Source organism: Cervus elaphus, chromosome 15 (genome assembly GCF_910594005.1).
Source record: "Cervus elaphus chromosome 15, mCerEla1.1, whole genome shotgun sequence".
Taxonomy (NCBI): Eukaryota; Metazoa; Chordata; class Mammalia; order Artiodactyla; family Cervidae; genus Cervus; species Cervus elaphus.
The window spans coordinates 52060958-52077008 of NC_057829.1; the positions used below are offsets into that span (position 1 = coordinate 52060958).

Sequence of the window (16051 nt, forward strand, 5' to 3'; positions counted from 1 at the left end):
TATGAGAATTCCAAATGTTCAAGCAGTTCTCTGAGCTCAGTTATTTCAAAAAAAGTCAAAGATAAGGAAAGCATTTTTTCAAGAAACTGTCTTGATTTTGCCTAATGGGATCCTTCAGAATGGTTCTGCTAGGAATCAATGCCAACAGAATCTCAATTCTGTCTTCCAAATATGACAACAGTCTGGGCAATTCAACAACAAACTGTGTACTTAAATCTATTCTTGGGTTTGACTAGAAGCAAGGGGCATGTCCAGATTATTGTGGAAACAATTATCTTACTGTGTTTTACTATTTTTCAGGAGAACTGAATTGACCATCCTAGGAGTTCTAGTCTGCAACTGCCTTGAAAGTTCCATTCTCATAATACAATCACTTCACCCAAAGTCGTAATATAAAAGAAACCTTTAGGAACCTTTTCCTGAAGGAAATTCATTCAGGGCAATCTATTTATATGTTTGATGACAAATTATGTCATTAAACCACTGTACATTTATCATCTAAAATCACGTCATTAAACAATCCCTACATTAAGTATAAGTTGTCAACCAGTTGTAATGTAGGAAAAAAACAAACTCTACTCCAAGGGGAAAAATACCTGTCTTATAACAAGAAAGAAATCAATGAATGATATTCATGGATGAAGGGTAATCAGCTTTTTATCTCTTTACAACACTAATAGGAAATCAAAGTAGTAATGTGGCAAAACAAAAAATCAAAAGTAATCTATTAATGAAACTCAACGGACATTTAAGCCTCACGTTGATAGAATATAAGAAAATGGTGTATTTTAAAACACATTTTCTAAACACTGGTTTTCCAACAGGTCATCAGGAATGGAACATTAGGGAAACTAGAATTCATTTCCAATTCACTGGTCAAAGACAAAAAGGCAAGACTTATTTTAATACATGTGGTCATATTACACTGTGAAATGTGAAATATATATATCTCTCAACATTAGTGTAAAAAAAATGTCAACACAAAATTAACTGAAGAGAGAAATTGCAAAATTTTTCTCTATATCCAAGTTTTAAAGTGGCATGTGTACTTATCCATAGCTTTGACAGTATTGCTTTCTTCTACATGCAGTTAAAAAAAAAAAAAAGATGCCTATGGTAAATGCCATATTATGTTGAGTTTCATTACATTAGAATCCTGGAGTTTTCTATCCATCTTCAGGGCAATAATCAATGTGACTTGGGCTAACTTTTCCATTACAGTAAGATTCAGGGTGATTTTCTGGTGGTTTGATTCAGTTTAATGCCTTCTTACATTCCTAGAAATTTACATGAATGTACCTGTAGGGGCTGCGGGAGTGAGAGGACTGGGCGGCCGTGGCTATTTGGCTTACACAGGCCTGGGCCGGGGATACCAGGTCAAAGGAGACAAGAGAGAAGACAAACTCTATGACCTTTTACCTGGGATGGAGCTCACCCCAATGAATCCTGTCACTTTAAAGCCCCAAGGAATTAAACTTGCTCCCCAGGTATGTAATGTTATTCCAGAGGTAGCTGGGATAGTTTGCATAAGTTGGGTCAAAGACCATCATTCACCATTCATCAATGGATTTGATTTGATCCTTACTTGGGCTGTTGTCTTGTTTTGTTTTCTTTTGTTTTATTACCTAGATAAAGTGACCAATCAATATAACATTGTGAGACAACAGTGGGCACTGAATACCATTGGTCCACTTCAGACTCTTTCTTTTTTGTTTGCTTGTTTTTAATTATATACTTTGACATCTTAAATAATCATCCACTGAAATGCAAAAATCCTGACTACTAAGAATTATCAACCAGTACCTTAAATGAAAACAAAATAAAGCAAGGTCAGTTAGCAAATGAAGAGCACTCACAACAGGGAATGAATAGATTCCTTAGAACATCTTTTCTTGGAAACACTGTTGAAGTGAAAGCACTGTGTAATCTATGGTGTGTCATTACTCATATTAGCTGTGATACGCCATCAGTCATATCAAGTCTTCTACAGTGATTATATTGGGGCAGTGGCTTTTATGGTAAATTTTTTTGCTTTCAAGTCACAGTTCTAAGTTTCCATATTCCTGCACGAGGGTATGATTTTTATTACTGGAAAATTTAAAGCTATAAAAGTTGTTCCAGTATGGAAACTGAATCACAGGGTTAAAAATAAAAAACAGGATCAATGTTAACCCTCAAACTGTTCCCTCTGGATGTGCATTTCATGTTGGACTCTGCAAAGATACTTTTGCTGAATAATCAATATCCAGTTGACAGTTTGCACATCCTAAAGGAAACTTCCTGACTCCCACCCCAAAGGTATAAGCCCCAAATTTATGGAAGTAGCCTTATGATTACAATGAAGTAGAAAACTTGATTTTCTAAAAGCTCATCTTAAGTGGGTTTTTGGTTTTTTTTGGTTGATTATTTTTGGTAGGATTAATAGTTTTCTTATACATAAAAAGGAGCTCATCTATAGTTTCTACAACCCTCCCCAGGTAATTTTTTTTAAAAGGATGCCTATTAGAGTAGTAAACAGTAATAATGTGTCTGTTTAAAATCATTTGTGGGGCCAGCATTATGCACCAAGTATTATGCTAGGAGCTAAAGATGGAAAAGCAAATATAACATAATCCTTGCCATCAAAAATCATATGGCAATCCAGTGAGAGGATCCTGACACATAAATAACTACAATAAAATCTAATTAAGTACAATGATGGAGCTTTGTTCAAGAAACACAAAAGCTAGTCATCCAATATATCTTGGGTTAAAACCTAAAATAAGCAATCTAATTAAAGTATTGGGATATCCAGAAACATTTTAAGGAAAAAAAATAATCATTGTCATGTGCATGCTGCATGCTAAGTCACTTCAGTCGTGTCCGACTTTTTGTGATACCATGGATGGAAGCCCTCTTGGCTCCTCTGTTCATGGGATTCTCCAGGCAAGAATACTGGAATGTGCTGCCATGCCCTCCTTCAGGGGATCTTCCTGACCTAGAAACTGAACCCACGTCTCATATGTCTTCTGCTTAGCAGGTGGGTTCTTTACCAGTAGCCCTACTTGGGAAGCCCCATCACTGTCCTAAATTCTACGTAATAGTTCTAAGAGATACTATAGAATGTGTAATCATCTCTGCTTTTATATTAACCCAGGTGAGAAATTGATCATGCTTTATAGTACCATCAGTAACCGTCTCTATGAACTAATGAAAGTTTTTAAAATTAACCTCTCTGAATTTCTGCAACTGTGGCTTAGAAATTAAGGGTCATGCCACCACCAACCAGCCTAGATGGAGCCTTGACAAATTCTTGGAGGGGTTATGAACTTCCAACAAGAAGAGCAGAGGTACTAGGGCTGCCCTGAAGAGTCAGGAGTTAGAGTTAAAATCCTTTACACGTGTCTGCACAATAGGCATAAACAAGCAGGCAAAATATCTACCAGCTCAAGTAACTGACTATTGCCCCAGAACCCAAGAGAACACTTTGTAGATGAAAAAAGATGTTACAAAACTAAGAGTACTAAAAAGCAAAAGTTAGTAGAGGAAACAGAAACAACCTAAAAGTTTAATAAACAGGAAAATGTGCCGTTGCTGCTGGACGAGGGTTTGCGCAAATGAGATAAGAAGATCCATGGACACAGCCTAGGGAACAGTTCTACCCCAGGAGTTATTTTTTCAGATTTATGCCTTCTGTTGCACAGTTTGCTGAATCTGCTGCCCAGTGGGAGCATCAGGGCTTGTGGGCCAACAAAAATGGTTTCAGGATGAAGAAAATATGTGCCGTTAGGAAAGATTTGGTTTGGAGTAATGACAGAAGGCAGCTTCTAAAAATCAGATCATTGTAAAAATATCCAGAAGTGGTGTTTTGCCAAACAAAAACATGGCAACTATCAACACCCATCTATTCACGTCCATCAAGAAATACCCATCAAACTTTTTAACTCTATTTTTGTGAAAATGTAAAGTTAAAACCCGATGACAAATGCCATGAAATAGAAATAAATCCTTAGGTTATTTTCTCTAACCCATTATAAACAGAAGGATTCACAGTAATAATGAGTAAATCCAGCCACACGGTGCTGGAATATCAATTAAAAAAAAAAAGAATATATCAAACAAATCGTAAAGTATTGGTAAAAAGAGCTAAAGGACTAAACTAAAAGCATATTAGAATAAATGGTGTGAAAATGATTTTTATGAATTAATAGACATAACATTTTAAATGGAGTTCAAATTGAGTTCATCTTAAATTTTATGAGTCATTAAACCATTTGGCATTTTTTATCTTCTTATATTTGCTTAAACTGTGAAGATTCAATTAAAAAACCTGAAAGCTGGAGAAATAATGCAAATGTGACATTTGAAAGAAAAGTCACTTCCCCCCCCCCCCCCACCACTCTTGTAGATATTGGAAGAAATTTGTCAGAAAAATAACTGGGGACAACCTGTGTATCAGCTTCACTCTGCCATTGGACAAGATCAAAGACAACTCTTCTTATACAAAATAACCATTCCTGCCCTGGCCAGCCAGAATCCTGCCATGTACGTAACTTCTCATCATTTAGATTTTAGAATAAGAGTCTCTTGTAAATGTAGTATATATTTATCACTATCTAAAGAAGATAAATATTCAAGCTTACTACTGACTCATTTTATTCAAAGCATACGTTGAGATGTGTATTTGGGATATATGTGCCAGCTATGAGACTAGCATCTCAAAGCCCCTAAATTTCAGAGACAATTAAGACTGGGTACTCTCATCAACCAATGGAAACCTGTGGATATTAAGTGTAATAGAAATGAAAACTATAGCCCATGTTTTTATCTGTGTAGTACTTGGGTTGAACTATTCGAAATTACCATTTTACACCTAATAACACCATACTCTGCCATTTAAATCTTGGATGAAAAACATAACCTCTCTGTTAGTGGTTATTACCTTCAGAATTTTACCTTGAACCTGCATTTCTACACGTTTTAGGAACCATCATGTTTCACATATATATTAGAAAAGGTTTATAATGAGTTGCAAGTACCTTCCAGGAGTGTCATCTCACCCATGTTCTAAATAAGTTCACAAATATTCCGACATGCATAGATACTTAAAAGGTTTAAAAGCAAAAAGAAAGATAAGTACCCACACAAAATTCCATTATCCAATCATCTTAAAAAGCATACAGCACCTTAGGTTTTCATCTGTCTCAGCACCACACATTTATTAATAACATGTGCTTTCCAGCCATCCTTTCACACCTCCGAAGCTAAGTGCCTACGTGGATGAAGCAAAGACATACGCGGCCGAGTACACCCTGCAGGCTCTGGGCATCCCCACTGATGGAGCCGACGCCCAGACGGCAGCTGCTGCCGCCGCTTCTGCTACTGCGTTTCCAGGTTTGGAAAAAATAGCGCCAGAAATGACGCCCTACAGAGTGTTTGGGAGACCCTCTTGGGTACCATGGACTGACAGAGTTGTCTGTGGACTACACCTACTCTAAATCTGATTAGGGAGCCTTTAATGTCTAGGCGAGAGAATAGAGCTGGGCGGCGGGGGTGCGGGCACCTAGTCTTAGCTCGGCTATAAGCATCTGTGTGATGCAGAATGAAGCAGTCGCTCTGCCTCTGGCTTTGTGTTGGCTTTTACTTTTAGTAGGAGAGTTTAGAACTGTCTATGAATAGCTGTATTTATTTGAAGTCTAACTATGTGCCAGGCACTCACCTATCTCAGCAATGCTCATGACACCACAAGAGACAGACTCTACCATCATGCCCATCCTACAGATGGAGAAACCCAGTACTGGAAAGATTAAGCCATTGGCCAAGGTCAATCAGCTTTGAAGCAATCCTTGGGACTCCCTCCCCAGTTCTAATCTTCAGTTCTACTCAATCCTACTTTTATTACTTTGCTTTCTGAAAAAAACATGTACAGCTGATTTTTTTTTTATATTATTTGAAGTAAATTCTGTATGTGAAAGAGAGGGAGAGAGAAGAGAGAGAGAGACCCTTTCAATAACGGGATAATCGGGCTCATTTTATCTGTTGTATAATTTAGGTCTGGGGCGTATGCTGATCACTTAAAGTAAAGCCTATTTGTAGATCAACATGCCTTCAGGGTCACATTTAAGACTTTCCCCCATTTATTATATACCCACAACAAATACTAATAATTAAAATGAATCCTCTAGAGATTAAAGAGGACCAGACAAGAAATGTCTTTTGGAAATTTTCCTTCAGCAGTTAGTCTGAGCAATTCCACTCTTAATAATAAAAGTTTGTATCTTTCAAAGAAATCTGTCATTCTGACTTGTCACTGTTGGCATACTTACAACAAGCCCAAATCAGACTAGACCTAGAAATAGGACATGCCCATCAACTGATTAATTTATATGCTGATCGCATGTGGGTATGAGAACTGCTGTATTCCTCACATCCATAACACCTGAGCCTGCTCTCATTTCCTTTTATTTCTCAAAACTTGCCAATATGTCTTCCATTCTGGCAAGTGAGGCTAAAACTAATCACGCTTCACGCACAAGTATGATCTCAATTCCAGCTTTGTTCTGTAGAATGTGGAGAAGATGTGTGATGCAGGCCTTCAAGGTTACCAAGGCAACAGCAGCCACTGCCAAGGGCCAGGTCCCTCTTGGGTTGTGCTGGGGCCATAAGCTTTGTGTTCGCTTTCCATACAACAGGGTGTTGACTCATCCATCTTCTGGGGACTTGTGCCAGGCTTCTCAGTTCTTGCAGCAAGTTAAACCCCTGTCTTACAGAGAGCTGTACCCCAAAGACATCTAATTCATGTACTGTGAAAATAAATGAGCCACTGCCAGAAGAATTTTAAAAGTTTGCTTTCACACTGGAAAGGATTTGCTTTTTACTCAAAAATGTTTTATCTTATCCTCACTTTTATTTGTCCCTACAAGAAATAAAAAATTATTTAGAGCAGAAGAATCATCTTGGGAATGCCTAAGAATTTGAGATGATCTTTTATAACTCATTATGAAGTCAAGCAAAGAATAACAGGCTCCAAGGGAAGACTCTGTCTGGAACACAAATACTCTTGCTATTTAGAAATTAGCCAAATTGAAAAAGAAAACTCAAAATCCCTAAAGATAAAATCTATGCTCCATGCACACACACGCACACACACACACACATTTTACTTACTTACTTTAGAAATACTGTTTCCAAAGTTATGAAAGTAATTCTTAACACATTTCTCATATCCGTGGAGAATGTACCAAACTCCACTCGTGCATTAGTCAGCATTACTGCCCAAGTGCACACGCCAAGGAGTGGATTCAATTTTTTAAAAACTAGTCCAGCCAGCTTCCTGCCACCACTTCCTGAGAAGCCACCAGAAAGAAATCAATGTGTCTGGGGTTGGGCAGACTTCCACAACACAGAAACCAATGGGCTTTTTAAAAAATAAAAAAATCAGGTCCCCATTTGTTGCTTAAGCACACTTTTCCCTTTTTCTTGTTATCTTTCACAATTTGGGGATCATCTCAGGAAGAACCAGGTTTTGATCTAAAACATAACAGGGAAATATTGCTTGTAGATAATAGTCATTATGCTCTTTTCTTCAAAAGGGAATATTGATCAGCTAGAAAAACAGTAATATGAACATACATGATTATGTCCTTATTACTCAAATCCCTTGGTTCTCTGACAGTTAGGATGAGCATCATGGCCTCCACATACACCAAAGACAGACTGATGGTGGGGTTAGGTATTTTCGGTCCTGTCCAGTTAGGTCAAAATGTGGTCACACTAGGTATTTGCTTTTATGCTGCTACATAGAAATGTGCTAAAATGTTAAATATTTATCCTACTGGTCTATGCAGTCCTTACAATCCTGAGTATAGCAATGGTTTTTAATATTCTATTTAGGTGAGGTGGGGTGCAGCAGAACCGGACCCACAGAGCCCACCCCCCATGCCTTGCCAACCCATCAATTGCCTACCCTCCTTTACAAGTTCTGAGACCCTCTGAAAAAGTTCTGAACCTCAAGCTTTGCTCAACTCAGCATCCTGTGAAGTGTCTGTTTCTTGGGATCTATCCCCAATGTGTCTAGTGTTCTAAGAGTGAAATGATTCTGACATAGGTGGTTGACCCTACTCTGAGAAACACTGTTCCCTAATGCATGAGTCCAGATATTGTGTCGTCAGAGGGCACCTTTTAAAATGTACATATTAATTTTGGGCTTTAAGCAACCATGCTAAATTGTTATCTTTCAAAAAGAAGACAACAAGCCAAAAGTGAGCAAATCTAAACCCCCTTTCATGAAGTTTTCTCTGCCTCCTCCTCCAGGCTACGCTGTCCCCAGTCCAACTGCATCTGTGTCCGCAGCCCAGCTCAAGCAGGCGGTGACCCTGGGACAAGACTTAGCAGCATATGCAGCGTATGAGGTCTACCCTACTTTTGCAGTGACTGCCCGAGGGGATGGATATGGAACCTTCTGAAGACATCTTTGTCTTAAGAGTAAAACACACAAACTCAGTCCAGAAGAAATTAACCTCTAACTCAGTCCCCCAGTGATCACAATACTTGTCCCAAAGTGATGCCTGTCCTGAGACTGTACAGCTTATACTAACTGTAAAATTATGTTAAGAGAACTTTATTCCAAATGAAATGCAATGTTAAGGAGCCATTTATCTAACAGATAGCTAAGGAGTTATTGTCCCCAAAAGTTCTTCTTTCAGGGTTCCTGAGGGTTTGGGGAGCATGTTTACAAACCTTGACAAAGTAGAGAGACACCTTTTAGCCAGCAAGAATTCAGGAGCTAAAAAGACTTGGGCAACCAGTAACAACCAAGGGAGCCAAGTAATTCCAGAGTCTTAGCCCCTGGCTTACAGCTTTAAGGCACAGTCACAAAAGGCAGAGGGACAGTAGGAGATGCCTTTCCAAGTACATTTCCCATTGCCCACTGCACGGAGCATGTTCACAGCCTGGAGCTTGTGAAAGATTGTCCATGGTTTAGAGGAATCAGCATCATGTCAGTCTGAAAATTCCATCCAGTCATTTTGTTGTAGGTCAGGATCTTCTCATCCCCTCCATCCCCTGGGGACTTGGTAATTGATGTGATCTGTTATAGCTGTTGTTAAAAACAAATCCAGGCCCATTGTTTAACTCATTAGCTCACACCTCTTTTTCCCTAGAACTCCTACCAATCCGAAGGATCCCCAGAAGATAATTGTCATACCAACATGAAATGACTTTTTCTCATTTTAAACATCCTGACTTGTTCATATTATTTTCCTCTCAGTCTCATTTTGCTCATCTCCAATATTGTAAAAACTTAAATCAAATCTACAGAATACCATTTATGATACTTTTTCCTATTCAAATTGGCTGAAAAGTCACTTCAAACTAAGAGAGGAGAGAAGATTTACTCATATTTCTTTGATGTTTTTGCAGCACCTAGCCCACCCTCCAGCATTCAGAGACAGTTATATCATCTTATGTTCAGCCATGGACTCTCTAACCCACTTGTACTAAATCTGCTGAGAAATCCACTGACTTCTCTTCCTTTTACTTTCAGTAAGTATCAGACCGCTTTACCATATCTGAGTCCTTTGGTCTTGAAAATTATCACAGGAGAACCTCATGTCCATCACTGAATATTAGAAGCTGAGTCTAAAGATACTCAGCAAAGGTGCTAGTTATCAAAATCTCCAGAGTGTGGGGCCTCTTCTCTAGAACACCCGAGGTGAGAGTGCTACAGACTCTGGGATGGAGATGGGAGTAGAAGGCGCTGCTCTCTTTTTGTACTTGTAAATGATGGCTTTTTGTTCAAAACAGAAATAAGCAAAGTCCAAACACAGAATACCTATTGTGAACCATTAGTCTCATTAGTGGTGCAAGACATTCAATACTCAATTTTCATTTCAAAAATCCCTTGGCCTTTGTAAAATTCTGCAAGACTAAAGGACAAACATAGACACCAAAGCGTAGAAAAATTTGTCAACTCTTGAATGGAATTCTATGATCCAAATGATCAGGCCAGATTCCAGTCAAAATCAGGTAAATTCCAACAACAATTAAGAGTCCTTGTAACCTGAAAGTTCTGTTAACTCCAATCAGGTATCGAAGGCTTCAAGGCTACAGCTGAAACACTGAAAGGTCTTGTGCTTTCAGTTCTATATTTTACTTTTCCTGTTTCCAAGGACTGTGTTTCCCAGACTTGACTGCACATTAGAAACACCTGGAGAGCTTTTCAACCCACCAAAGCCAAGGTCACACCTCATACCAATTACATCAGAATGTCCTGGGATTGGAGCCTGACATCAGTAGTTTTGTTTCATTTTGTTTTTTAAGATCCTTAGGTGATTCAAGTATGCAGGTAAATCTGGGAACTGCTGTATTCTTTGTATTTCCACTCTGTTTTAATTTTTTTTTAATTTCACTTTCATTAAGAAAGATGCAAGAAAAAAAAAGTCTAAATGAAAACAAATAGCCAGATCTTATTTTTACATATATTCACCTCATGAGAAGTATGGATGTGACTATAATTCATACTGGCTTCAAACTAACTCTTTGGCCAAACCAATTCTAAATAGAAGAAAGTGAAAAACATTTCCTTAAGCAATTCTTAGGTTTAAATTTATACTCCCCCATGGACCTGCTTTCATACTCAAGGAGAGTAACTACAGTGAGGCAGGCAAATTTCTACTCAGTCCAAAGAATCATTTCAAATTCCAAGGACAAAAGTTTAATGCTCTTTAAAATCTTTGAAAATAAACGTAAAAAATCACTCTGCATGGCTAGTCAATGTACAATATAAGGTCTGATTCAGAGTAGTTTAAAATGTAATCAAAAGGGACAATTAGTTAATACAAGAATCTCTTCATGAGAAAAAAAATATTATTCCAAATGAAATCATAATCACTTTTTTAAAGGTTAAGAGCAGAAACGTATATATACAATAATACCAAAGTATAAAGAAAATTGCCACTGGAATATCACCTCATTCTTGCTCAAGGGAAAATAAGTATTCATGACATTTACTTCCTGAGTACTAATTTTATTTAAGTAAGCAGATAGAGTTTTATTTTTTTGCTAAAACTTTATTCTAGTAAAATTTAGGGAATCCCATTTAGAACATAAATCATGAAAGTTTCAGTGTGTTCACCATGCCATATGTTTTCATTTCCTTTGCCCAAATTAAATAATGTAGAACAAGTCCCACTATGATGAATCTGAAACTTTAAAACTTGAGGTTTGAAAAAAAGCAAATGTAGAACCAAAGTTTCTTTTTGCATGTTTATGTTTTTGGACTACAGAAATTAGCACTTATCTAATACCTATCATTCTTTGTGTATTGATATTTTCCCATTTCTTAAATTATTGCTTAGTAGAAAAAAAGTCTTCATGGAAAAATTTAAAATCAACCTACCAAGTGATAATAACAAAATACCCAAGCCAATAATTTAGAAATTTCTAGTAAGTTAGAATTGGGTTTCTAAATTTGGGTATTAATAGCTTAGTGAGAATTAAAATCAGTCCTATAGTTCTTAGGAGGAAATGAAATAGCAGTGAGATTAGATGTCAGTTTTTCTTCTCTGTAAAAATACTCCTCTTCTTAAATTGTTGAATTTCTCTCCGACCCCATTAATACAGCGAGAACTGCCCTTAACTGCCACAAAATATAATTTTCCTAGATGACTACCCACACCCAGCCAACCCTGCCCAAACCTAGTATCATGCCAAAGCACACTGTTATTCGGGTGACAGCACCCAAAATGCTGCTACGAAGCTACCTCATGTTAAGAAAACATCAACTTCAAAAAATATCTAACAAATGAGAACATATTTCCAAACCACAGATACTTAACTTTTTAATGGTGGATGGAAATTAAATTATAGCTATGTATTGATAACAGATATGCAGGAAATTACTTTATCTTACTTAAAAGTTAAAAGTTTTTTTTAAAAAATAAAACAAAATATTCTTCCAATCATATAGATCAGCTTTTCAGAAATATTACCTCGATGTAATTTTTAACTTGTGTTCTTTTTCACTGTATTTTTAAATGACTATTTTATAGTTCTTTCTTGGGCAACTGGGTCACAATTTGAATTCATGGGGATAGGGAGATTTTTTCAGGGTACCTTGGCAGAATAAGTGTCAATAAAGAAAGCTAGGATTTTTCAGTAAATTGTCTTGTATTCAAAGCTACAAAGTTTGATAAAGTTTGTTATTATTGTGCAACTCCAGCCCCATCCCAGATTTCCCAAAAGTAACTTACAACTAAAAGGGAACAATACAAGGCCATGGTCATGTATCCCCTACACCCTTGAACTCACACAGAAGTTTCCAGGAGGTGAAAACGTAGCTACAGTTTAAACTAGAGAATCTGTACTTTTTATATTTTGTAGCTACATTTTTATATATTGTAAAGACATCTATTAAAGACAAACTAATTTTCAAATGTGATACCATAAGTGAACTTTGTGATGAACACTTTTAAGAGAAAATATTAATAGCACAACTTAGGAATTTTAATATACTTATTGAAAGAGAAGCAAGGCAACAGACATTCCTACCTGACAAGCAACAGTTGTATGGTGGTTTTGTTAATTTTTCAAATCTGATGTTGATATTTCACTTCATTCTAGTAATATCTTGAAAATACTCTCAGTTTAATGAGGACATAGTCATAAAACATGTCAAATATTCACCAGGCTGTATATTTGTATTTGCCAACATTAGAACAAAGCCAAACATATCCTGCTATAATTAGTGAAACTACTAGGAAAATAAGATTTTTTTTTGACTGCCCCCATATGTATCTCTTTACTTATGGGGTAAAACATTAAAAATTTTTTTACTCAATAAAAAATGGGTATAGAATATTCTATTGCCCCTCAAATGCCAACATTTTAAAAGCCAGCTTTCTCTTGCAATGTTATATAGAATATAGAATGAACAGGTATAATAGGGACAGCAATGTATACCTTGAACACAGAGACTCATTTATGGGAGATAGCGGGCTTTACACATCCTCAGTTGCCCTCAGTTTCATAGGAAAGATAAAACAATACCTTATACTTCAGCTAGTAGTAAAGAGAAGTTCATAACCAATCTTGACATAAAAAACAATATGAAACCAGAAGGTTTCATTCATTCAAAAATGCCTGGAATAAAATATAGAACACTTCTGCATCTACCTCTCTCTTGTGGATATTGCCCCTATTTTGAGGGAGATATCAAGAAAAGAAGATGCCCCCACTCTCTCTTCACATATGTTACTTTGCCTAAAGGGAGGAGAAATAGCAAGACACAGCTCTTTAAAGAAAGTAAGCTGCCAGCAGGAACTTCTTAGAGACCAATGAGCAATCATGCCACTCATTGTTTAATAGCATCTCCCTGGAGTGACCGTACATCCTGGTTTGCCAGGACAATGTAGGCTTACGTCTGCTGTCCCATTATAAATATTAACTATCAACAATTAAACAATTGCCCCCCTTACTCTCAAGTGTGTCTCAGTTTAGACAACAAATTATACAGTGACCATCTTTATGGCTTTTTTTGTTTTCTTAATGTTGTCAACACGGCTTTATTCTCTCCAGAGCAGATATAGCTTAAACTAAAAGACCTGACCACTTCTTTTGACTGGGGTAGGAGCATGGTGAACACAAGAATCCATCATCTTCTCCTCCAGGGTTACCCTCGACCTACAGTCCATCTAGCTGAGTCTCTATGACCCCATTCTGGCCCTTGCTTTCTTCCCACTGCCCCTGGGTGCTGGGTTCTGAGTTCTGCCTTTCATTCACTGAGCTCACAGCCACTTAGCCAAAGAGTGAAGCAGAAAAGATGAAAAATAGCCCTTAGAGGCATGTGCTTGGTCTGTCAAAATCCGGAGGGCATTAGCAAGGTCTTAGAGCCCTTGCTGGTTTCTTTCTTTCACCAAGTTACCTGCACCTAAAAACAGAAAGGATTTCCTCTATAAAGCTTCACATTAAGAGGCATGTTGCCTTTTCCCCTCCTTCTGTGTCTTACAGACTTGCTCAAACACTAACTCCCCTGCATTAAATTCACCATTATGGTTATTCATCAACTATTCTTTGCCCCCAATCCTCATATAATCCCATATAAAGATTTTATTATTTGTAATGGAAAATAATATTAATAGACAGAAATTCCTGTTAAAAAGGAAAGTTTTTCACTCTTCCTTTATTCTCTTTACTAATATTGAGTGTTATTAGTCTCTATTGCTATGAGCCAACAAAAATATTCATAGAATGTATGATCAGTCTGTTTTTACTATGCACTTACTCTTATGCCAGAAACTGTGAATACAAATTTTTAAAAAAATTTTTTCCCTCAGTGGGGTACACAGTCTAGTGATCCATATGCAGTTTTTAAAAATGAATATAATTGCATATATTTAAGTGCATCAGCTCGTAGGTTTTGTCATTTAGTCAGAATCCCCAAAATAAATCAACTCTGCTCTAAACTTCATTTCCACTATCACAGCCAAACACTAGGGTTGGTAGAGTAAACCTTTTTAAAGACAAATTTAACTCGATCTGTTGTTATTTCTACTTAAGTAAAAATGAGTTTTCAAATATTTTCCCCAAAAGAAACATAACAGACTACCCAAAAATTTTAAAAGAAGAAAACAATACAGTTAGATATCCAGAGGAGCTTTAATACATGGAGTTGACAAATTCACATATTGACTTATGATCTTAATGAGCAGGGATCCATACTTTTTATTTACTTGAGAACATTGTGGTTATTAACTATTTCTATTTTCTAAATATACCTGTGTTTATAAAATTTAACAATGTTTAACAAGCCTTGTCTATACCTTCATTACTTTCTAGTAGACGATTTACAATGAAGTATACATACTTTTTCCAAATGTAAATTTTGAAACTTTGCATTTTCTGCAATCTAATTCATAAGAGATATTTGAGCTCCTAGGGTAAAGATCAGTCTGTTTAAATCAATTTGTCATTATCAGTGGTTGAAAGATGTGATGTAATTATTGGCATTTTATCCCTATTTCTTCATGAGTTCATTTTTTTTTTTTTACTTTTCTGACTACAATATAGCCAGATATTATCTCTTCTCTTGATAAAAAGCATGATGTCTGCAAAATGTATCTCTAGTTTCTAGATGTTAAGCAATTTCTTGCTTTTTTTCCTTCTTGCTATTATTGACATTATTTATGTGAAGTTAGTTAGCTGAGGTACCAAAGAAACGAAAACAGTATTAAAGAGTGTGCATAAGGCACTTATTTTTGTACTTTGCGTACAATGTTTTATAAAACTCTGTGATCTATCTAAATATACTGAGTAAAATTACAACATTCATTCATTGGGAAAGTAATCATTGGTTTGGAAGATATAATGTGCACTATAGAAGCATAAATCTCATAAGATAATTAATAATGTGATATTGTAATGACTAGTATAATTCCAGGATGGTAAAATGATTTTAATTGAATTTTCAAGTACCATTATAAAGTTTTAAAAAGTATCAACGTGTGTTGCTGATTCATTTTCCTTTCCTGAAAATTAAAATTTTTTTTTTTAGTAAATACCTTAATATTAATGATCCACAGTTGCAGTGTCCCTCTGGTGACTTCTTTACATTGACATCTTTTATAAAAGTTTCCTCTGGTGCAACTTCTGAGAGTAAACGTAACTTTTAATGATTGAATGCATTATTTTCCAATCAATAAAGAAAACAAGAATACTCAGAAACAAAAAATAATGAGAAAACATGGCTCCAGAAAGGTAAGTGAACCCTGAAGTCAACATTTACCCTGGGGTTCCTACTGTTCCCTTAAAGGACAAGAGCAGAGAGGTCAGCACACCATCTCTGGAGACCAAATCCAGCTGCCTGTGTTTTGTTGGACCTTGAGCTATGGGTGGTTGCTGTTGTTTAAAGGACTGAGCTGTTTTTACATTTTAAAAAGTTGTTTTGATAACAAAAAAAAAAGAAAAAGGAAGAATTTGTGACAAGCACCATAGATGGCCCACACAGACTAAAGACTTTACTCTCTGGCCCTTTACAAAAAGTTTGCCGCCCCTGCACTAAACCAAAACCACACAT

The 16051-nt window shown here is 36.5% G+C and overlaps 1 protein-coding gene across 6 annotated transcripts in view; it reads left to right on the top strand.

Moving 5' to 3' along the window:
• Nucleotides 1-15472, top strand: part of A1CF (APOBEC1 complementation factor) — an 82645-nt gene extending 67173 nt beyond the window's left edge. For 5 of the 6 annotated variants that reach the window (XM_043926623.1, XM_043926624.1, XM_043926627.1 and 2 more), the window contains 4 exons: nt 1282-1487; nt 4388-4524; nt 5222-5373; nt 8293-15472. In XM_043926623.1, coding sequence (XP_043782558.1) covers nt 1282-1487; nt 4388-4524; nt 5222-5373; nt 8293-8444 — 647 coding nt within the window. In that variant the 3' untranslated portion in view covers nt 8445-15472. The remainder of the gene's footprint in view (nt 1-1281; nt 1488-4387; nt 4525-5221; nt 5374-8292) is intronic. The other variant, XM_043926625.1, reaches the window with a different exon arrangement.
• Nucleotides 15473-16051: the final 579 nt, after the last annotated feature.